At 41.6% G+C, this 24723-nt stretch overlaps 1 protein-coding gene across 1 annotated transcript in view; it reads right to left on the bottom strand.

Moving 5' to 3' along the window:
- Window positions 1-2678: 2678 nt before the first annotated feature.
- The window catches only part of LOC139732888 (two pore channel protein 1-like), an 80528-nt gene continuing 58483 nt past the window's right edge, over window positions 2679-24723 (bottom strand). Inside the window, exons 20-23 of the mRNA XM_071643724.1 lie at window positions 24430-24541; window positions 23094-23209; window positions 4249-4326; window positions 2679-3014 (exon numbers count right to left, since the gene is read on the bottom strand). Coding sequence (XP_071499825.1) covers window positions 2679-3014; window positions 4249-4326; window positions 23094-23209; window positions 24430-24541 — 642 coding nt within the window. The remainder of the gene's footprint in view (window positions 3015-4248; window positions 4327-23093; window positions 23210-24429; window positions 24542-24723) is intronic.

Here is a 24723-nt window from a genome sequence, read left to right as displayed (position 1 = left end):
AGAAAGCACAACCCCAGAAAAAGTGTGAACTGAGAAAAGAGGCTCTGAAGTACAGTGTCTATTCAAGCGCTTAATCTTTACCAAACCGTGCTGGCTGTGCGATTAATGGGACAAAAAACAGGAAGTAAACCACTGGAGTAACAACAATGAAGGGATTATTAGATTAAACTGAAATTAAACATGTCTCATTAACACATTCTTTCCATAATTAATGCCAACTTTCAAAGCAGTAGCACTATCCTTGCAAAAGTTATTCGAGTTGAAAGTGAAGAGTGTGGACAAGGTTTTTCAGAAATGAAAAAGGGATTCTGAAGACACACCTAATCACACTATTCTATCAAAAAATGTTCGAGATAAACTGCTAAAAAACACACTTTCCTGCCCGTTTTATGATACCAAATTTTAGCATAATGTAAAAGAAGACCTGCTCTTTTAGAAAATATGAAAAAGTCAAGTTTGGCTAGGTTGACCCATTTCACTTGTTTTCAGTCCTCACGCAAAATCAGTGTGTGCGACTTTATGTTCGTTTTGAGGTGCACGGTCACATATATATAATATGTTCGTAGTTACATCGGACATGCTTGTGCGCAAACAAGTCTTTGTTGTCACCGTGAACGTTTGATCGACAGGTGCGTGACTTCACGCATGAGTTCATGAATGTCCATAGGATTATCACATCACTGGCCCTGCCTGAAGGTTACTTTATGTTGTGATGAATACTCACACACCTTGTCGTCAATCCCTCCGCATGACGGGTGGATAAAGCTGTTCCACAATTCCCTTGCACCAGTCAGCATAGAAAGAGGTCTTTGGATGTGTTCAACACACAAGGAAATCATGTTGAAGAGCTTTCAGCTGCATGTATTTCCTCTTCCCCCCCCCCCCCCCCCCTTTCAAAATAATGCCCCTCTCAAATTCTATCAATAAAATGACAAGCCTCTAATAAAGGCTACTGTACAACAGATGACAATTTGATTGTAAAACACCCTAAATGCTATCATGGCAGTCTGCCTATTTTAGAGCAGCAGTTGCAGAGGGCTACAGATGATTCCGAAAGTAGATCGGGTATCAAATTTTGGATACATTGTGATATAAATTTCAGATTTCCACAGTTTTGGCTGGATCATTTTATTTTGCAATTGTCTTGACTTTAACAGCTCTGACTCTACAACATGACAAATCGCAAATCATCTGGTAAGAGTGTATTACTCCAGCACTTGCAAAATCGCAATAAGTCACTGCTGTCTTGTTTGCATTGACATCACATAAATCTTGAAAACATTCAGGAAAAATAAGGAGCTTACAGATGTACATTCATAGTTCTTCTAATGAAAGTTCAACCTGAATGTATCAACATTTCAGAAGCTTTTCAGTGACTCTTCAATGATTTCATTTCAGAGGCAGCTCTGAGCTGCCTTATACAGCCTTGTCATGTACATCAATGCCACAAGCTATCAATAAGTAGCATTACAGAAAACATTACACAACAGAAATCACACAAGCTGTTGTAAGTTATGTACCACACCTCACATACACTGTAAGTATCTTGAGTTGATTTGTTGACCTGCTCAACCAACAACTGTATCTGTACTAGATGGATGGTGTAGGATCACTAGCTATCAACATGGACACAAAGAAGTTATCCATTTGGGTGTAGCAATGATGGACATAGCACCAATACAAGTACAACACAGCATATAACATGAGCTTCATATTCTTGAGTCTCCCACCTTGTATACAAGTAGCACTGGTTTTCTTCTTGATAACAGTTTTACAAAGACTCTAAAATGCATTCACACACACATGATTACAATCTTGAAGGTGTGTAATTCCCCGCATGTACAGTCTGTCAATTGGGCCCTCATTCACTTCAAACCACATAGAAGGCCCTTAGACCAGTTTCATACGGCTTTTCTTTGATGACTGAACACACAAGTTTCATCAACCATGCACGATGATCACAACTCGCAATCAAGCAAATTGAGTGAGCATTCAATGAATGGGAGATGTATGAATTTGGACCTCAAGATATTTGAGTACAACCCCAAGATGAAGCCTCATTCAAACAAAAATCAGTCAAGCAGTATTGCCTGTGCTGTATCTGAGTGCCTCCAAACGAACTACCTCCAATATCAATAATTGACCAGCTGTTTACACGTACTGGAACATCTGAGATAAATGCCCTAGAAATTCTCTCCCACCTACAATTGTATTACACGTCTCTGTCCCGATCTTCTACAGAAGCATGCAGGTAGCCATGCTGGTTTCCGCTTGGCAGCAAATATGCTAAATTGCTCTTGCATAACTACAAAGCATCACATGTGATCTTTTTCAAGTACAAGTACAATGTAACCTCTATAGTTATTTGTGATTTTACACACAGATTGTACATGAAGGTGGCTCTTTATGCATCGCACCTCATATCTGACTGTTTCTTTGACTTGCAGGTGAATGAATGTAGTGTGTCTACAGGTAAACTCCTAATGCAACAAGGCTCTTAGTCACATTCATGATGACTTTGTATGTCTGGTCATTACAGTATAGCATTTACACGATGGTATAAAAATAGCGATACATAAATTATGTACACTTCTAGTTATGAATGAATGCAAATAAATAGCTGCGCGGCAGTTACATGTGCAGGTGGACAATGTTTGATGCCACGGGGGAGCCCTACCTCACCGCTCATCTCTAGACAGTAGGTTGTCTTGGTCTTCCTCTGTCCTAGAGAGACTGGGCTCCTCCTTGCTGGTAGACGGGGTTTGGCCGGAGCCAGAGCGGGTCCGGGAGAGGAGGGGCCGCCCCAGGAAGGGGTTGACCCGGGTGGGCGTGGCCGTGGCCGGGGAGGGGCGGACGATGGGGGCGGCAGTGGGCGTGGCCGCCGGCATGTCCACGTCGTTGTCTGGGGTGACGGAGGAGGTGTCCAGCTCAGTGAGGAGAGTCTGGCGGCTCAGCTGGCGCACAAACTCGTGGAGGTCAGCCGAGTGCTCCCTGTCTGCCTCCTTGATCCATTCCTGGAGGGGCGTTGGTGGTGGAAGAGGTGGTGATGGAGGGAGGAGGAAGAATAGAAGGAAGACGAGGAGGAAAAAGAGGAGGAAGGGGAGGAGGAGGAGGAGGAAGAGGAGAAATGTGCTCTTCATTCTGCTGCAAAAGTACTCTAGAATTCCAGTAATGTTTTCAGTGTGGAATGCAATTGTGTCTGACAAAACACATCACAAACCAACCTACTGTACACGAAATCTCGGACAGATGTACAAATGTACATCTGTGCGCTCTGTCCCGAGTGGGGCTGAAATGAAATCACCTCTCACTCTTAAACCTCATACGAGGTACACGTGTGTACATGTATGTGGACAACACTCTCTGGTAGCCTCCCCTGTTACAATCTTTTCTGAACCAATTTATACCATGATTTCTTTCTATTACAATTGATATGCATCAAACCAGCATGAATGCTATAGCACCCATGTCAATTCTAGGCACATTCTAGGCACGTCCAACTCAGTCGATGGCGTGCCAACTTCGCATATTCTGCTCAACAAACAAAGCCGCCAAAACCGATCGATAATCCGCTAATTACTGCTTATCCCGCGGCACAATGAAAGCGTTTCTCATGCTTTTGTTCCTCTCATATACGGCTTGCATTCTATGTGGTGATCGACTATCAAGCGATGTTCCCAACTAGATTTGCTCATACATTCTAAGTTTCTGTCACGGTTTTATGTGCAAAAGTCATGCCTTTACAGTAATGTCGCATTTGGTCATTCAAAAGAAAAATGGAAAATAGGGTCGTCATGCAATTTATATCGAAACAAAGCTTGGCATTCCTCTTTAACTTTGCCTACTATTATGCCCATCTTAACAGAAATTTGTAGAAGTTATACAAATTGGAAAAATATAGTTCTTTCTCGAAGCATGACTACCTTCATGTCTCAGAATAACGTGGCACACAGGGGGTTTCCACCATGGCACATAAAGAGTTAAAGGGCTGGTATAGTTGTGATTGAGATGGGGCTTCAGGTTTCCAACCTTTTTTTTTTTGTGAGATAATGAGAGACCTCTTAATCATGAAATATGAATGAGCATACAATTCTAAAACAAAATTATAATTTATTTGATAAGGACTGGTTTTGAAATGGCTGAGATATCCAAAACAAAGAGATCCAAGTGAAAGAAACATCTTTGATGCATTCACTTTTTCACAGAAGCCAAAGATGTCGGTTGGTACAAAAGTTGAAGTTTACTCACCTTGACTTCTTCTGCATACATGGTCTTACTAAGGTCTGCCTTGGTTCGCTGTCTAGATCCCTTGTAACATATAGTGCCCTGCAAGCAAAAATGGCCAAACAAACATAAAATAAAATAAATACATAAATAAACTAGAGAAGCACTCCGAGAGCGCAGACCTCCGCCAAGCATGCAGCTCATTTCCACCACTGATCTTGTTCTTCCATAGTTCAGTGATATTCACCTATACGTACTTATAGCATTGTGTGCTAAAAGTCGCCCAATATACATGTAGAAGCCTTTGTTACGTCATAAACCCTCAGCTGCACGGCGCGCCTCGCCCTAGCAGAAACTAGAGCACGCACTTTAAAGTGCGCATGCAAACCTCAAATATGCGCAGCCTGAACTCCCAAGATCATTGACCCTACCTGCCAAAATGTCAAAAATCCTTCATAAATTCAAAATTCTCGCATCACTGCCAACAAAAGATAATCGTTTGTTACTTGTGTCATTCTCAACCTTTCCTGCAAGTTTCATCCCAATCCGTTAATTACTTTTTGAGTTATTTTGCGCACGGACAAACTAACGAACACACAAACAACGGTAATGAAAACATAACCTCCTCCCTTGGCGGAGGTAATAAACAAACAAAATCACAATATACAGACATGTGGAGAAAGGGCTTGGAAAGGTATGCTTTAGGAAGGATGACACCAAAAATCCTGCGAGGTGGTGAGGTGTGAAAGGTACAATCCTGCCAACCCCCCCCCCCCCCTCAATTTTTTGAGGAAAAACCCAGATCAAAACTTGATGATGATGATGATGATGACAACAGTCATGATGATGATTAATGTAGTTTAACCACTTGTTATAGCATTACAAAGGAGAAATCGCTGGTGCCAAATAGGTCAGGGTACCAAGTTCAGTGAAAGTACATATAACCCGTTCTATTCAAGAAATAGACTTTCTACATTAGTCTAAAAAATTAGACTGATTTTGCTAAAAACAGGTGCTCAAAAAATGGGAAAAACAGTCTACAAATGATCAAAATTTTAAATGTTAATCAGAAATTGTGGTGCAAGGTTTGGCATAAACAAAATGGAATTAACAAACCTGTCCTTCATTCTTTTCAGAATTGCATCAGTCATAGCTGAATATGTCAATGTTGGTCTTCTGCCAAACCTGCTGAGCTGGCAAGGTTCGGCTTTTGACGAACCTGCCGAGCTGGCAAGGTTCGGCTTTTGACGAACCTGCCGAGCTGCCCAGGTTCGGCTTTTGACGAACCTGTCGAGCTGGCAAGGTTCGGCTTTTGACGAACCTGCCGAGCTGTCCAGGTTCAGCTTTTGACGAACCTGCCAAGCTGGCAAGGTTCGGCTTTTGACGAACGTGCCGAGCTGTCCAGGTTCGGCTTTTGACGAACCTGCCCAGCTGGCAAGGTTCGGCTTTTGACGAACCTGCCGGGCTGTGCCCAGCTGCCCAGGTTCGGCTTTTGACGAACCTGCCGGGCTGCCAAGGTTCGGCTTTTGACGAACCTGCCGGGCTGCCAAGGTTCGGCTTTTGACGAACCTGCGGAGTTGGCAAGATTCGGCTTTTGACAAACCTGCCCAGCTGCCCAGGTACGGCTCTTGACGAACCTGGCGAGCTGCCAAGGTTCGGCTCTTGACGAACCTACCGAGCTGCCAAGGTTTGGCTCTTGACGAAAGTGCCCAGCTGCCCAGGTTCGGCTCTTGACGAAAGTGCCCAGCTGCCCAGGTTCGGCTTTTGACGAACCTGCCGGGCTGCCAAGGTTCGGCTTTTGACGAACCTGCCGGGCTGCCAAGGTTCGGCTTTTGACGAACCTGCCGAGCTGCCCAAGTTCGGCTTTTGACGAACCTGCCAAGGTGGCAAGGTTCGGCTTTTGACGAACCTGCCGAGGTGGCAAGGTTCGGCTTTTGACGAACCTGCCAAGCTGGCAAGGTTCGGCTTTTGACGAACCTGCCAAGCTGGCAAGATTCAGCTTTTGATGAACCTGCCAGGCTGCCCATGTTCGGCTTTTGACGAACTTGCCCAGCTGCCCAGGTTCGGCTTTTGACGAACCTGCTGGGCTGCCACGGTTCGGCTTTTGACGAACCTACCGAGCTCCAAAGGTTCGGCTTTTGACAAACCTGCCGAGCTGCCAAGGTTCGGCTCTTGACGAACCTGCCCAGCTGCCCAGGTTCGGCTTTTGACAAACCTGCCGAGCTGCCAAGGTTCGGCTTTTGACGAACCTGCCGAGCTGCCAAGGTTCGGCTTTTGACGAACCTGCCAATCTGTACAGGTTCGGCTTTTGACGAACCTGCCGAGCTGCCAAGGTTCGGCTTTTGACGAACCTGCCAATCTGTACAGGTTCGGCTTTTGACGAACCTGCCGAGCTGCCAAGGTTCGGCTTTTGACGAACCTGCCAATCTGTACAGGTTTGGCTTTTGACGAACCTGCCGGGCTGCCAAGGTTCGGCTTTTGACGAACCTGCCGAGCTGTCCAGGTTCGGCTTTTGACGAACCTGCCCAGCTGGCAAGGTTCGGCTTTTGACGAACCTGCCGAGCTGGCAAGGTTTGGCTTTTGACGAACCTGCCGGGCTGTGCCCAGCTGCCCAGGTTCGGCTTTTGACGAACCTGCCGGGCTGCCAAGGTTCGGCTTTTGACGAACCTGCCGGGCTGCCAAGGTTCGGCTTTTGACGAACCTGCCGAGTTGGCAAGATTCGGCTTTTGACAAACCTGCCCAGCTGCCCAGGTACGGCTCTTGACGAACCTGGCGAGCTGCCAAGGTTCGGCTCTTGACGAACCTACCGAGCTGCCAAGGTTTGGCTCTTGACGAAAGTGCCCAGCTGCCCAGGTTCGGCTATTGACGAACCTGCCCAGCTGCCCAGGTTCGGCTTTTGACGAACCTGCCGGGCTGCCAAGGTTCGGCTTTTGACGAACCTGCCGGGCTGCCAAGGTTCGGCTTTTGACGAACCTGCCGAGCTGCCCAAGTTCGGCTTTTGACGAACCTGCCAAGGTGGCAAGGTTCGGCTTTTGACGAACCTGCCGAGGTGGCAAGGTTCGGCTTTTGACGAACCTGCCAAGCTGGCAAGGTTCGGCTTTTGACGAACCTGCCAAGCTGGCAAGATTCAGCTTTTGATGAACCTGCCAGGCTGCCCATGTTCGGCTTTTGACGAACTTGCCCAGCTGCCCAGGTTCGGCTTTTGACGAACCTGCTGGGCTGCCAAGGTTCGGCTTTTGACGAACCTACCGAGCTCCAAAGGTTCGGCTTTTGACAAACCTGCCGAGCTGCCAAGGTTCGGCTCTTGACGAACCTGCCCAGCTGCCCAGGTTCGGCTTTTGACAAACCTGCCGAGCTGCCAAGGTTCGGCTTTTGACGAACCTGCCGAGCTGCCAAGGTTCGGCTTTTGACGAACCTGCCAATCTGTACAGGTTCGGCTTTTGACGAACCTGCCGAGCTGCCAAGGTTCGGCTTTTGACGAACCTGCCGAGCTGCCAAGGTTCGGCTTTTGACGAACCTGCCAATCTGTACAGGTTCGGCTTTTGACGAACCTGCCGAGCTGCCAAGGTTCGGCTTTTGGGGGGGGGGGGCCAGGCCCCCCTCCAGACCTCGGCCGTTGACTGCATGATCGCGACGAAAATTCGCACACACGTTGCCTATGATGTAATCTAAAGTACCATGAAGTTAAATTTTTTTAAAATTATCATTTATGCTTAATTATGCTAATTTATGCATAATGATGCATGAAATCAGACAATTTGGTATAAATCACTAAACAAAGCTCAAAATGGGCACATTTTTTGTGTAAATATTCTTTTTTTTAATAGTGTCCTGAGCAAATATTAGAGAAAAAAATTGTGCCATCGGAAAAAATTTCTTAAGTATTTTATTGTTTTTTGAATTTCTTATGTATTTCTTTGTTATTTCGACTTTATGTTTGTCATTGTTTTTTCGATGAAACTTGTTTGCGACATTGTTCCGAACAAGAAATTATGTTATTAACTGATTTTAATCAGGAACCCCAAAATAATCATGCTTTTACGAAATTTGCGTGTAAGCACAGTTTGCATTGAAATTGTACACGAATTCACGTTTTTGAGCAATTTTTGGTCTGACATGCACGTACATATTTATGCGCAACTTTGGAATCGCGCACCCGGGCATCGCAAATTTGGTGTCAAAAGATGCGGGAGACTTGAAAGAAAAAAGTCATGAAACGTTGCGGCGTTATCTTTTCGCGTTAGCGATACATCGCGCGAAACGTCGAGGGGGGGAGCCTCGGAGGCCCCCCCACCCCGGCGTAGTTAGGGTTAATGATCCTGTCAGGCTCCAAATTTTTCATCTGTTGCAATGTCCCTTTGCGAAGATCACAAAAATAGGGATTAGAAACAGTTAGTTGCAGTGAATAATAGGCAGAAATACATCTTAAATGCAGTTCAGTTTAATTAGTTTTCAGCGAAATGCTTTTTCATTTTTGAAATGCAAAAACATGCACTTCTATCATGCCACATTGAAAGGTTCATTCTTGTGTTGTTTTGATTATCCAGTACGCTGATAACCACAAGAAGCTACATGGTTCATGCATACCAATTTGGGGACCAAACTGCAGTGAAAACATGATATTCAAACATGAAAATGAAACAATTTTTATTCACTAGCTTAATTGTGACATTTTCAATTGCCAGAGTCACAAAATATGCTGCAGAAAAAAGGAGAATATTCCACAAAGGGTAAGATAAAAATTTGAGGAACATTAATTGCTCATTTGACTAAACAATGTTTTCATTATTAACTCTTTATGTGCCACGTTCGCACGTACGACTCAGTCGACGGCGTGCCAACTTCGCATATTCTGCTCAACACACAAAGCCGCCAAAACCGATCGATAAATCACTAGTCCCGCGGTACAATGAAAGCGTTTCTAGCGCTTTTGATCCTCTCACATACGGCTTGCATTCTATGTGGTGATTGACTGTCAAGCAGTGTTCCCAACTATAGATTTGTGTGTACATTCTAAGTTTCTGTCACGGTTTCATGAGCAAAAGTCATGCCTTCACAGTAATGTAGCAAACTGGTCATTCAAAAGAAAATTGAAAATAGATTTGTCATACAATTTATATCGAAGCAAAGTTTGGCATTCCTCTAAACTTTGCTCACTATCATGTCAAAGCTCAACAGCTGAAATTTGTAGAAGTTACACAAATTGGAAAAACAGAATTCTTTCTCAAAGCATGTCTACCTTCGTGTCCCAGAATAACGTGGCATACAGAGGGTTTCCACCATGGCACATAAAGAGTTAATATTCAGCTTCAGGAATGTTATGCTCCAGCACTATAACATATGAAACATATGAAACATATGAAAAACACATACGGTATGCAAGCTGAATAGTTCAGTAGAGTACAGTTCAAAGTATTTCAACAATAAGCATAGCATATTTGCAGTATCGTCTCTTTCTGGAGCTCAAAAAGACTGAGCACATCGGTACTCAATCCTGTGAATGGCATTTTGAATCAGTACAGTGTATTTCGAAACACTGATTCTACATAGCAAATTGAGCATAAACACAGCCCATGTAAAAGTAATACAAGATCATAAAGTAGTATGCCATATTGAATCACAGAGAGTTAAGCTGCATTATACCTGTTTGATGGAGAAGATGACTGATGATTCTTGATGTATGGTATCCTCCACTTGTGGTATAGGAACATGTGCACTACACTAACCTCCTTTTCTCCTTGTGAAAGATAATATGAGTCAGGGTGGGCAATTCGTATAAGGCTTTGGTTGGCTAGTCCATGCAATGAGGTTATACCTTTATACCTCTATAAAACAGGCCCTTGCCAATAAGCTACACTTAGCAGGCAATCCTAATAAATTATCTCCTTATCAGAGACAATGAAAACTCTCTTGTGCGCCTCCAAGATCAGATTGTTGATATAGCCAGGGAGGGGGAAGAGATACAATGTATATAGCCCTAATGCACTGCTGGTTTGGGGAAGTACCAAGCCCTATGGTTTGTTTCTCACAGAAGTGCTTTGTGGTCTGCCAATTAACCACAGTCAGCAAACAATGTTTGGGCAGTCTGTGGTTGAAACTCAAAGCTCCTTGGCATTCCTCTCAGCCTTCATTGAGAAAGTGAACTGATGCTCCATCCATACCAGCTGTGTACTCTGGTTAGATAGCACATTCGTCAGCTGCAGATGTTCCTCTGGACAACTATGATTCTAATTTTCTTACAATGGAGACGAATGATGGAAATATCAATGAACTTGATATCTCAGCTCAGTATTGATGATGATGGAGATGGTGCTAACATTTTGTCCTCAAAATTATCAACAAGAACAAATACCAATGGAGCTTCTGACATGATGGATTTATCTCACCTGAGCTTTGATGAGCTCATATTAGACATGATGCTGAAAGATCAACTCCTACAGAGGAGTTTGCATGCCACATTAAGATGAAATTCGCTTGCCTCATGGAATATGCACCAAGACAGACATAACAGTCAGTATCTTCGTGGCAAGGCAGAAATACTGGATCCTACTCTTGGCCGAGCTGAATTCTACAAATCATCGTCAAAGTTCTTCTGGCAAGTGAGAGTGAAAAAGGTAAGTTTTATGCAAACATACTTGCCAATCATGGGGAGTTTTTGCACCAACAGAGAAGGCTCAACATGTTTATTTTTCAACAAGTGTTAATGAATTATTTGGGAATACATGATACATAGAAAACCTATCCATATTCTTTATAGTGTCACAATTAAAAATGCAGATATATCTCATTAACTCGTATTAGCTAATCGCAGCTCTATAAAATCATTGAAAATGTAATGTTCAATTGGATTCTTTCTTATTTTCAGATATGGTGCTATATGAATTAATGACATCACAATTGATGATTCAGGCATCCACACAATTGTGACTGTTGTGAGGCATTTCGGTTGTATATTCTAAGTGACACTTGAAAATATAATAAAATAAATTGAGAGTGCTTCAGAAAGTTTTTGTAGACCTGTGAAGTCATTTTATTTTGTCTTTCAAACATATAATTTTCAATTTCTTAATCAAGGGGTACATTTGGAAACATCTACAGTGTACATGTAGCTGTCATTCAATTACTGGTGGGATTTGAATGTGTGTTCTGGTTAATTTAACCTATGCACACTTGCTTTTTAATATCCCTATATTCTAATGCATGTAATTTTGTGCACTGCAGTACTTTGATGGGGAGTGGTGATTTGATCATGCATAAAAAATTTCAGATTTAGAGTTTGGTGTAATTGATATTCTAACTTCATCAGTTTTCATTTCATGCAGACTTGAGATTTCTTCAAAATGCCAGAAATGTATTGTCCTGGAGAAGACACTAGACAAGGAAATGAACCAGACCAAAAAGGAAAGAGCTTGAGAATGCAATGATGATGCACAATGAAAGCCAAATGTAAGTGAATTTCAGGAAACTATTATACATTTCATCTGTGTACCAGTAAATGGTAACTCGGTCTGCTGCTTGATGGTAAAACTGTCACATAATCACAATCCCTCAAGGTCTATGTCCATCATCTTCCATCATCATGGTGTTTACATCTTTTTATACCATGCCATGTTATTTCCCAAATATAATATGAAATTTATATTGATGTGCAACATCATATTTCATGAATTTTTTTCCTTTCCACAAAGAATTAACTTGCAGTTTGGGTTTCCCTTTTTGTAGCACAGTCTGCATAGTGTGTACCAAAAGGGGTGTGAAAGCATTTGTGGGACAAATTCAAATAATCCAAAATGCAGAAAAATAATGTTAGTACCGCAAAAATATCAATGCATTCAAAATCTGAAGAACAGTGTTTTGTTTAGAGTAAAACGTCTGAAATCAGATAAAAGAACAAGTCCATTTTCATGTGACAAGTGGAGTATGTGAGAAAATAGAGCGCTATCAGAAGAGCACATTGACAGTTTGAGGAAAATCAATAATAGTTTTGAGGAAAATCATACAATCTGTTCAATTTGTTAGCAATTTTTAAAAATTTCTGTACAGTCACTACCTGATGAAAATTACTACAGTCTGTGATGTCACATATGTAAAGAGAAAACATTTCTATTAAGAGAATTCCACAAAATTTCATTTTGAGAAGAAAGTACAAAGGATTCCCTTAACTGGTACTGATGTATGTTTAGAGTAATATTATTCCCCGGCCTTCTGAATGAGACAAGTCAATTGTTCTTGTCATATACATAATGCTGCAAAGTGAAAAATACAATTGTATGTTGATTTTTCTTTATATTTTCTTTATTTTGTTGTACACATACGTGACATCACAAGATGTTTTAGTCTTCTTATCCTGCCATGGAAGCATTGAAACTTCACAAACTCATAACTTTTGAACAGATACAGTTGTCAGACTTTCATCAAACGTGCATTGATGTATTGTACTTATAATATTGCTACTTCCTCTCAATTCACATGCATTTTAAAGGGATCGTATAGTTTTGGTTGAGACCTAATTTCAGGATCTAACATGTTTTGGTGAGATAATAAGAAACCTCTTATGAAATATGAAAGAGCATGTAATTCCATGAGGAATTCAACATTTATTTGATGAAAATTGGTTTTGAAATGGCTGAGATATCCATAACAGAGCAATTCTAATTAAGTTAATTAAATTACATCTATGCATTGAAACTTGTGTATTTTTCCCCCACTCCTCACTCCCTTCCTACAATATCCTTAGAGCACCATGGTCATAAGCTCTGTTTCATGGGGGCTCATATTCATTTGCTTTATGTCATTCATTACAAATTGTACTTTGACTATGTCTGATTTTCAATAAGAAAAATTGAAATGGAATTAAATTGATATGGTCATGAGATTTTATCAATGAACTCTCTGCTCTGCTGTAGTGGTTGTCAACACAATGGAATGTGCTGGTCAGTAGCCTGAAACAAAGGGGCACGTAGAAGTGGGTAGAACAGGTCAGTGGGGACTGAGTGCTTTCCAAATAAACCAGTGGGTCATAGGGTAGTGCAAGGACATTAAGTGTAGGAGGGAAGTGAGGAGTGGGGAGAAGTACACAATTTGGGGTCTAACATCTTCCTGCAAATGATTGTCTTTGACTTTAGAATAACTAAGTATCTCAGAATGATAAGGGGAAAAAGTAGATGAAATGGCAGTTACAGAGAAAAGATACTGAGCTGATGTGATGAATATACCTACTGGCTGGTTATCTACTGGGGATAAGACAGTGGTCAAGGCCAATCACCTTTCTGTGTTTTATGTGGTCTTTGTAGCAGAACAAGGAGGTAATATATCTCTTTGAGTTGAAGAAGCCTTCAATCATCTTTAATAGTTTATCTACCTCCTAACCTTCTAAGAAGCAGTTTGTGCAATTAAAGGATGCAGTGCTTTGTGTCAGTGGGTGATTGCATATATACAAGTACATTCAAAGTATGCACTTGGTGTCTAGGATTAGGGTTTAACCCTAATCCCACTGGGTTATTTGAGGGACGAACTTTTTTGGCCTCCCCCCCCCCCCCCCCCCCCCCTCAGATCTCGGTTGTGGATTGCGCGATCCTCGCGAAAATTTGCACTAAGGTAGAGGCCAATAATCTAAAAGATTGTATAGTTAGATTTTTCAAAATTTAATTTATGTATTTTATATTAACTTAATGCTTATTTAAGCAAAAATATTTTTTTGCCTATAAATCCAAAAGTAAAGCTCCAAAACTTCTAATTTTTGGTAAACATTTTTTCATTATCCTCAACAATAATATTGAAGAAAAAATGCAGCTTCGTAATTTTTCTTATGTATTTTATTGTTCATAGAATTTCTTATGTATTTCTTTGTTTTTTTACTTTTTGTTTTAGTTGTTTTTTGTCGTCAAAATTTGTCGCAGAAACTTTTTAAAGCATAATCAAGCTTTAATGAATCATTATCAGCCACTGAAAGTAAAAATATCTATTTTTATATATAATGAATTAATTGCAAAAACACAATTTACATTGGATTTGTTCATAAAATCACGTTTTTGAGCAATTTTTGGGTCGACAAATTTTTTTCAAAAGGGGCATGGCTTCAAAACGATATGGCCGGGAGTGACAAATTTGGTCTCAAAAGTTGCGCGATATTTGAAAGAAAAAAGTCATAAAATGTCGCGGCGAGAGCATCGCGCGTTGCAAAATAAAACACCAAATGCGAATTCAAACACCATATCAGCCAGCTCCTTTACTTTTAACGGCACAATTTGTCAATTTGTAATCCTAAAGTAAAAAGCTCCCTAACCTGTATCGTGGGGGAGCAAACTCCTGCCTTGTGGCCCTTCCTCACCCCTCCTACTGCAGTTCCACCTTGGTAGGAGAATTCACTCAGAGCCATGCAGTAAGAAACGCTGGCATCTTTGCATGCAGTTGATATTCAGTGTATTGGCAGACCATACAGTGGGGGGGGGGGGGGATATCATGAAAGTATGATTGTGGCCAGGGAGCCAGTGAGTTCACAGCCCTGTGGTGGTTGTTGTTTGTTTGCTTGCCTCCCTGTGCCACATTCCATTGACCACCAGTGAAGGGCATGAGAGCATTTTCCACCTCCCTGATCAGTGTGTACATAAACAAGATTGAGCAGGTAACTCCAACCACTGCATTTTCTGGGAAGCTAGTGGCCAGAAGAGTTGGTATCACACCAGATAGGCAGCTTGCAGCTTGTGTCTTTGATATGACTAAGCAGTAACTTCAAAAATTGATAACTTTTGAACAGATTGTTAGACTTTCCTCAAACTCTCATTGAACTGTTCAATTTCTACTAATATTGCTGCATTCACTCAACCCACATGTCTATGAAGGTGATCCGAACTTGTTCTTTAACAGGTTGGGGCTTTTATACTTCTCAGTGTATATTGGACTGCTTAGCCAGTTGTTGATAACAGGACACTGAACTTGACTATCAGCTAGCTAGAGCTGGACAAGTCATTGTTCTTTATAAACAATGTTATTGATAAAGGTCCTAATGTGATATATTTCAACCAGACTTAAAACAAGTTTTGAATGTTCATACAGCTAAACATGGATTGTGACTGCATGACACACATTTAGGATGGAAAGACACCCATTTTTATGCTGATAAAAGTGGGCCGACAACACTTCTGTAAATAAAATCTGCAAGCTGATCACCCAACAGCTATATGATGATAAGGATTAAATGCCCTAAAAAACAGTACTCAGCAGTCACATCTATGTAAAATACATGCAGCTACAAGAAGCATTTTGAGAAAGTCTGTCACCAGCCTTGTCAACAAACTCTATAGACTTTTGCTTCATACAAACTTTTGAAACCAAGTTCATTTCTTGATATTCATGACATGCATGATTGTTATAAGTGTCAAACAACTTTATTATGATAATTAGTTAACCAAATTTGCTGACATATACATGGTATATCAAGAATTAGTTCACAAATTGAGAAAATGTTTCTTGCATGAAAAACAAAATGAATATTTTCCCTTCTATGTGTCTTCTTTTTTTTTTACAGGGTATCAATGATACAGAACTCCTCAAGACACATGTGACTGGTGTTATCCTTCATGAACAACTAAAGAATTTGACTTTTAGATATTGGACAACACAGCTATGATTCAAATCTTACCATCAATATCCTGCTGAAAGTATTCCTAGGTGTTAAAGGTAAGTTTTTCATTTGCATCAAAGCAAAAAGTAGGCATTATTAAAGTAATTACTGCTATTCCGCATGATGCATACTGGTCTTAAAAGAGGTCTTGCACTCGGACAGTTCCATTCTTTGTAGTTTTTAGTAGTAATCACATTTAGCAAGTACTTTCAACTATTTAAAAAAATAAGTCTATGTTGAAAGGAAATGCATTTAATCCCTGTCTCCATACGATGGCTGATTGCCTACATCACAATGTATAGATTCCTTTTAACAACAGATAACCAATTACTGTCATGGTTATGATATCTGGCAATAAACACAAAGCAATTTCAAAATATTATAATACTGTTCAATTTTGGAAGGAATAATAATCAGTCAGCTCATTTGACATCCCTTTGTCATATGCAAACCTTTATGTATGTGCACTTCCTGCCTCCCATTCAAAAAATGTGATGCAATTCTATTCTGTTGAGATCAAAGGGACCAAAATTGTTGTCGAGCAAAATTTAGGCAGACAATGACAATATTGATACTGAAAAATATGTGTATTGTTTCTTCCAAAATGTAACAATGTTAAATTCAATAAGGCAATAAGAAAGAGCAATGGACTGGTGTGTGAAAATGAAATATCCCAATTCATTGTTATACAGTATAAAGTAAAAAGATATATTTTATACAGTTGTAGGTACATTGAAACTTACACAACATTTAAAGAAAAAAAAAATGTAGTAGAAGACTTGACGGGTCTTTAAATGTACTTTGAAGGGTAACGTTTACAGATAGGCCCTGATCATCATGTAGTAATCACACTGCAGTTTAGAGATAGAAAATGATACATGACCGAGTACAATGTACATTGATAAAGATTCCAGAAAGAAGGTAAAATTTGAAGAGGCCTCATATGAGCAACAAAGAAGATAACTCAAGAGAGGAGAAAGATAAAGGTGTTGAAGTATGTGAAAATCTATCTTTACATCCTCGAAAATGAGAGTACAGATTTATTATGAAAATTTGTCTGAATAGTTCATACAATGTACATGCTAGGGATGACAGGAATGGTTCATCCTCAATTATTTGAAAATATACTTGGCATTTTATACTATCATCGCTACAATTTGTAGCTCAAGTACCCTATCGACAATACAATCGGATGAAATAAGTGCTATACTACATGACTGTAATAATGAGCCTTTTACAATCCAGTGTGAGGTCAGACAGTTCACACTACTGGTGTGCTTCCTATGCAATCACAGCACCTATACTCCCCATATAATAGTCAAGAGGCATTTAATCCTAATTCTGCATAAACTTGGCCCTCTAAAGAGGTGTGGACAATGTAGGTAGTTTAAGAAGTACATGTGTGGTCACCAAACAGGAGATTTGAAAAGTCAAACAAAGCTTAAGAAAACAAACACCTCTGTGCTGCAGCTAAACAGGAAACACCTTACTATCTGTGTGTTATACTGTCCCAAGAGTTTGTGTTTAAGTTTTTAAATTTTTGTTTCTTCCTTATAGGGTCATGTCACCAGACAGAAGTAACAACAGCACTAAGACTTCAACAGCACTCTGCAGGATTCAGAATGGCATTCATCTCCGTGAAATTCAACATAAATAGGCATATGGATACATACAATTACAATATACTCCTGTGTGCACTGGATGAGAATGCTTCTGCTATTGCCATAGATGAATGTGCTTACAGCTAGCAGCAGCAGTACCACTGCTCCTCAGGAACATTAGTAGAAATGGCTCAATGTGATGTGGACATCATTTGTGTCAAATGATCATGGAAGCTATACATGAAGTATGGACAAAGAGTGCTAACAGACTTAAGTTAACAGTGTGGGATTCAAATTTCCTTGGCTTGTAAATAAACTGTTTGTCACATAATATGTTTGGAAGCTAGATACTCTGTAAGTAGAATAACATCAGCTCAAGGCTTGCCTAAATTACTGCACTCAGCCCCATATTTTCATATGTGTATAAATACATTTTACTGGCCTGCCAAGCTGTACCAGGGAGAGAAGTATCCTTTTGTATATTCTTCTGCCCCCCCCCCCTTTTTTTTGGGGGGGGGGGGGGTTGAAATGGTGCTCTAAATACATTTGAACTAGATGTATGTATTCAATAATATTTTTTTTGTTTTTGTTTGTTTGTTTATTTTTTTTTGGGGGGGGCGGGCAGCCCAAAATTAATATCGCATTGTTTTGTGTGTTCTTTGTTATTGTTTGTGTTTTTGTTTGTGTGTGTGTGTGACTGTGTGTGTGTGTGTTTGTGTGTAACAGGTGTCTAAGATGGTTTAGCCTGAAATTTTGGTGGCCAAAAAAGGAAATGAGTACTGGCCCAAAATAAGACCAACAAAACAATCTATTTTCTATGATAGTTGCTTGCTTTGGGGACAACAGATAACTTTTTTCTTTTAAATTGATGGTCCACAATTAATCAACCTAAAACCAGGCTAATGGGCCACAGTTAATTTTTGACCCTGCATACTGCATATGGACCTGCAAGCAAGAGTTAATTATCCTAACTTGGTTAAAAACTTTTGAGTACCTTTTTCTATTTCAGTGTTGAGTAATGTTATCCACAGAGAATAACTTCACCACTTTCTGAGGCCACTTTAAACAAACTAAAAAAAAATACAGTTCAAGACTCTTCTTTTCTTAACAATCATGGATTCAATTTTCTCAGTACTCTTTTTGCACTGGAAATCAATTGAAGTGTGCCTATCGCTTGACACCGTAAATTTGAAAAGTCTATTTATTTGGTGTATGTTGCTCCACATATTAGAAGCTTCAGTTACACTGCATGCTTAATGCAGCCATGTAGACTGCGTCTGTGTGTGAAAGAGAATATTATGAGCCCTTATGTCTCCATCAATAACATATTTTTCAACAATTAATTAAGACCATTTCTGAAAGACATCGAAATATAGAGCAAGTAGTTGGCCTATTTCTTGCTGAATTGAGTAGTCTTCTATACAATTGATCATACAAATTGATTCATACAAATGAAGTGAGTATAGTATATGTATCACAGGCATGGCTGTTCTCTGATTTGAAAACTATTAAATTACATGCAATTTCATATTTTTTTCTATATTGGTATAGGATTCCTTTCAAACAATTAAAAGTGTAGCATATCCCACGTTAATATGTCTGAACACCTATTACTATTTTTATGCAAACTATACATTACAATTCTTCGCAAAAATTTTTGTTTCATTTTCTTTGCTGACGACACCTCTCACACAAAGCTGGGAAGGTTCAGCAAAATCCAAACCTGTGCATCTAGGCAAGTTTGTCAAAAGCCAAACCTGAGCAGCTCAGCACATTCATCAAAAGCTAAACCCGGGGCAGCTGGGCAGGTTCATCAAAAGACGAACCATGGAAGCTTGGCAGGTTCGTCAAAAGCCAAACCTGAGCAGCTCGGCAGTTCGTCAAAAGCCGAACCTGGGCAGCTCGGCAGGTTCGTCAAAAGCCGAACCTGGGCAGCTCGGCAGGTTCGTCAAAAGCCGAACCTTGAGAGCTCGGCAGGTTCGTCAAAAGCCGAACCCCGGCAGCTCGGCAGGTTCGTCAAAAGCTGTGCAACTCGGCGGGTTCGTCAAAAGCCGAACCCCGGCAGCTCGGCAGGTTCGTCAAAAGCTGTGCAACTCGGCGGGTTCGTCAAAAGCCGAACCTGTGCAGCCGCTGGCAGGTTCGTCAAAAGCCGAACCATGGCAGCTCGGCAGGTTCGTCAAAAGCCGAACCTTGCCAGCTCAGCAGGTTCGTCAAAAGCCGAACCTGTGCAGCTCGGCAGGTTCGTCAAAAGCCGAACCTTGGCAGCTCGGCAGGTGCGTCAAAAGCCGAACCTTGCCAGCTCGGCAGGTTCGTCAAAAGCCGAACCTTGCCAGCTCGGCAGGTTCGTCAAAAGCCGAACCTTGCCAGCTCGGCAGGTTCGTCAAAAGCCGAACCTGTACAGATTGGCAGGTTCGTCAAAAGCCGAACCTTGGCAGCTCGGCAGGTTCGTCAAAAGCCGAACCTTGGCAGCTCGGCAGGTTCGTCAAAAGCCGAACCCTGGCAGCTCGGCAGGTTCGTCAAAAGCCGAACCTGGGCAGCTCGGCAGGTTCGTCAAAAGCCGAACCCTGGCAGCTCGGCAGGTTCGTCAAAAGCCGAACCTGTACAGATTGGCAGGTTCGTCAAAAGCCGAACCTTGGCAGCTGGGCAGGTTCGTCAAAAGCCGAACCTTGGCAGCTGGGCAGGTTCGTCAAAAGCCGAACCCTGGCAGCTCGGCAGGTTCGTCAAAAGCCGAACCTTAGCAGCTCGGCAGGTTCGTCAAAAGCCGAACCCTGGCAGCTCGGCAGGTTCGTCAAAAGCCGAACCTTGGCAGCTCGGCAGGTTCGTCAAAAGCCGAACCCGTACAGATTGGCAGGTTCGTCAAAAGCCGAACCTTGGCAGCGCGGCAGGTTCGTCAAAAGCCGAACCTTGGCAGCTCGGCAGGTTCGTCAAAAGCCGAACCTGGGCAGCTCGGCAGGTTCGTCAAAAGCCGAACCCTGGCAGCTCGGCAGGTTTGTCAAAAGCCGAACCTGGGCAGCTCGGCAGGTTCGTCAAAAGCCGAACCCTGGCAGCTCGGCAGGTTCGTCAATAGCTGAACCTTAGCAGCTGGGCAGGTTCGTCAAAAGCCGAACCTTGGCAGCTCGGCAGGTTCGTCAAAAGCCGAACCCTGGCAGCTCGGCAGGTTCGTCAAAAGCCGAACCTGGGCAGCTCGGCAGGTTTGTCAAAAGCCGAACCCTGGCAGCTCGGCAGGTTCGTCAAAAGCCGAACCTTGCTAGCTCGGCAGGTTCGTCAAAAGCCGAACCTGTACAGATTGGCAGGTTCGTCAAAAGCCGAACCTTGGCAGCTCGGCAGGTTCGTCAAAAGCCGAACCTGGGCAGCTCGGCAGGTTCATCTAAAGCCGAACCCTGGCAGCTCGGCAGGTTTGTCAAAAGCCGAACCTGGGCAGCTCGGCAGGTTCGTCAAAAGCCGAACCCTGGCAGCTCGGCAGGTTCGTCAAAAGCCGAACCTTAGCAGCCTGGCAGGTTCGTCTAGAGCCGAACCTTGCCAGCTTGGCAGGTTTGTCAAAAGCCGAACCTGTGCAGCTCGGCAGGTTCGTCAAAAGCCGAACCTTAGCAGCTCGACAGGTTCGTCAAAAGCCGAACCTGGCCAGCTTGGCAGGTTCGTCAAAAACCGAACCTTGACAGCTCAGCAGGTTTGGCAGAAGACCAACATTGACATATCCAGTTATGACTGATGCAATTCTGAAAGAAATGAAGGATAGATTTGTTAATTCCATTTTGTTTATGCCGAACCTTGCACCACAATTTCAGATTAAGATTTAAAATTTCGATCATTTGTAGACTGATTTTCCCATTTTTTGAGCACCTTTTTTTAGCAAAATCAGTCTAATTTTTTAGACTAATGTAGAAAGTCTATTTCTGAAATAGAACGGGTTATATGTGACCCTGCACCTCAAAGCAAACAAAAAGTCGCCAGACATGAATTTGTATTTAAGACCATACTCTGAAAGAACAGACTTTAAGCTTTAAAATGATGTATAACTCAAATCAAATGGACTCTCCTAACCTACCTAAATATTGGAAAGAAAGCACAAACTCAGGAAAAGTGTGAACTGAGAAAAGAGGCTTTGAAGTACAGTGTTTATTCAAGCGCTTAATCTTTACCAAACCGTGCTGGCTGTGCGATGAATGGGACAAAAAACAGGAAGTAAACCACCAGAGTAACAGCAATGAAGGGATTATCAGATTAAATTGAAATTAAGCATGCCTCATTAACATATTCTATCCATAATTAACGCTAACTTTCAAAGCAGTAGCACTATCCTTTCAAAAGTTATTAGAGTTGAAAGTGAAGAGTGTGGACAAAATTTTTCAGAAATGAAAAAGGGATTCTAAAGACACACCTAATCACACTATTCTACCAAAAATGTTCGAGATAAACTGTTTAAAAAACACACTTTCCTACCCGTTTTATGATACCAAATTTTAGCATAATGTAAAAGAAGACCCGCTCTTTCAGAATATATGAAAAAGTCAAGTTCGGCTAGGTTGACCTATTTCACTTATTTTCATTCCTCACGCAAAATCAGTGTGTGCGACTTTATGTTCGTTTTGAGGTGCACGGTCACATATACGTGGATATATATGGAAATGTCATCATAGCCAAATTTATGGATAGGCCTACAGTTCTCCCTAAATACATATTAATGAGCTAATGAACTTTATTCATTATCAAATCAAAGGGGATGGCTAGTAACTGATCAGTGGGAATCAGTGAGAATGCTGGGGGATGATTGTTCCAATTCTTGTGGGTTTCATTTAAGAGTACATTATGTATCTATTGTTGTGTGAAAATTATTTGCTTCAGAATGGTCTCATATTCAAGTAATGTGCAGTTTAATGTTTCCATTTATGGCCAGGTTAGCATGCCTGTATAGTGACAGGGCAATTAAACTGCACATCACTTTAATATGAGACCATTTTGAAGCAAATAATTTTCACACAACAGTAGATATATAATGTACTCTTAAATGAATCCCACAAAGATTGGAACAATCATCCCCCAGCATTCCCACTGATTCCCACTGATCAGTTACTAGCCATCCCCTTTAACATGCCAAGTTTTTTCACCATTTCAGGATTAACCCATTGAGGAAGGACTGGTTTTGCTACAACACCCATTTCCCATTGACACTTGCCCGAGTAAACTTGGAACTCATCCTCAAGGGGTTATGATCTGGGCATTTTTATGGATTTTATGATGGATTTTTGATATTTTGGCAGGTAGGGTCAATGAACTTTGGAGCTTAAACTGTGAATTTTTCTTAAGTTTGTATACGCACACTGAAGTGCATGCTCTAGTTTCTGCTAGGGTGAGGCATGTTGTGCAGCTGGAAGTCAATGATGCAAAAACATTATTCGATATTAAGAAATCAGGCATTGTATTTCCAGCATGGATACATATGGGTGGACATCACAGATCTCTATAGAAGAAAAAGATATAAAGTGGTGGAAAGGAGCTGCTAGGTGGAGGTCTGCACTCTCAGAATGGTTCTCTTGTTTTATATAAGGACTATTTTTAAATATATCGTCTCATATCAGCATGTTGTATATCCATATGTCGTATGAACATTATGATAACTCGGTGTGCCCAAAAGCACTATAACTGACCATTCGGTGGAGGTTGCCCAGCAGCACGCCGAGGTTGACGTCGGCCCTGGCCCGAGGGAAGTAGTTGTCTACCTCAGCAGCCGTCAGGTGGGTGGTTATCTCTACGATGGTGTCAGCTGGGGAGAGCAGAACAGAGGCAAAGTCTCACATAGTCTAGCTGCCTCAACTTCAAACTCGAACTTTGTACACTGTACATCTGGCACAATAGGAATGGGCCCCAATTGATTGCCCTACCCATCTCTATCATGGACAATGAGGTCCAGTTCTAAAAAGCATAGTCAGCAAAGTGGAAATTTTCTTGCATTTTGTGCTACATAATACTAGTGCCACGATAAAAGCATTCATATTTGTTTATTTTTTTACTCTCTTCTGTTACCAGTAGCTTTCTTCGCATTTCCAAGTCTTGTAGCGTGTAAAACATACCTTTTACAGCATTATGTGCATCACATTTGAGGTCAATGTTCAATCTCATGGCACACACACAAAGAATGTTAGAATTACGAAATTGATATAAATTGTGACCCGCTACAACAAAAAGGTCCTAAAGTCGCGCACGGTCGAAGCCGTGAAAATCGTGTTTGAAGTCAGAGCATTAAAATTGGTCAAAACTTACGATTTTCTGATGTTGATATACTATTGGAGTCTAACATGTCTTCTATCATCTGTCGAAATTTTGAAGCAAAATGATCAAAGGAAAGACCAAAAAATAGCGTTTTTCTGAGCCATGTTTTTTGGCGTTTCAACGAAACAGAAACTGGTTCGAAAATTTGGATTGAGCGCCACAGATAGGTTCCGCCCCTAACAACGACCAGAGTGATCTCATTGGTCTGTTTGCTGCTTGCTGCTAACCGAAGCGTGAAGCTCGCACACTGCCCAGTCGACTGGTACGTGCGGGCGGGGTGCGCTATGCTCAGCCGCTTCTCACATCCTGGTCACTGATTGGTTGGTGAGGAGACCGCTGACGCTGATGTGCTTGAATGAACTCTTCGGGGGTTACTAGGGCTTACCATCTATTGTCCAGAGGTGAAAACTGACTTGCGTGTCCCTTGATCGCGATTGCGTCGAAAGGAAGACTTTTAGGGCGCTTTTCTCGAAACAGTGATTTTCCAGACGTCTCGACATGCTCTCTTTTATACATCGATATCTCCGCATCCAATTATCTTTATAAAACGTGTACATATCAATTTAAAGCAGAAAGATTATGGGATTATATCAAGCAATTTTCAAATAATCGACCTCACCCGACTTTAGGATCATTTTGTTGTAGCGGGTCACAATTAGAGATTATTTTCTTATTCTTCTCTTTTTAACAAAAAGAGATCCATCCCAAACTTACATCCCCCATTTCCGTTCTGGGCATCTTCAGTCTGCTCTGTCTTCTTCTTGTGATACTGGATGCGGAACAGGAAGGCTTCCAGGATGAATGCTATCACTATCGTCACGACAACCTGCCATGGAAACCAAGTCACTCTGTTACCACACAGAATATCGTACGGAACAAAACAAAAATAAACAGCCTTTTATAATGAACGAAGATGGAAAACGAATTGGCCATACGGAATGAACACACACAAAAATGGCCTTAATGAATGAAGACGGAACATGAATCGATAGCACCAAATGCGATCAT

The sequence above is a fragment of the Diadema antillarum genome, unplaced genomic scaffold (assembly GCF_040938485.1).
Source record: "Diadema antillarum isolate AM-2024a unplaced genomic scaffold, OU_Dant_1.0 seq00000454_RagTag, whole genome shotgun sequence".
Classification (NCBI taxonomy): domain Eukaryota; kingdom Metazoa; phylum Echinodermata; class Echinoidea; order Diadematoida; family Diadematidae; genus Diadema; species Diadema antillarum.
The sequence above is the reverse complement of the archived record's forward strand: the minus strand, read 5'-3'. Positions and strand labels throughout refer to the sequence as shown.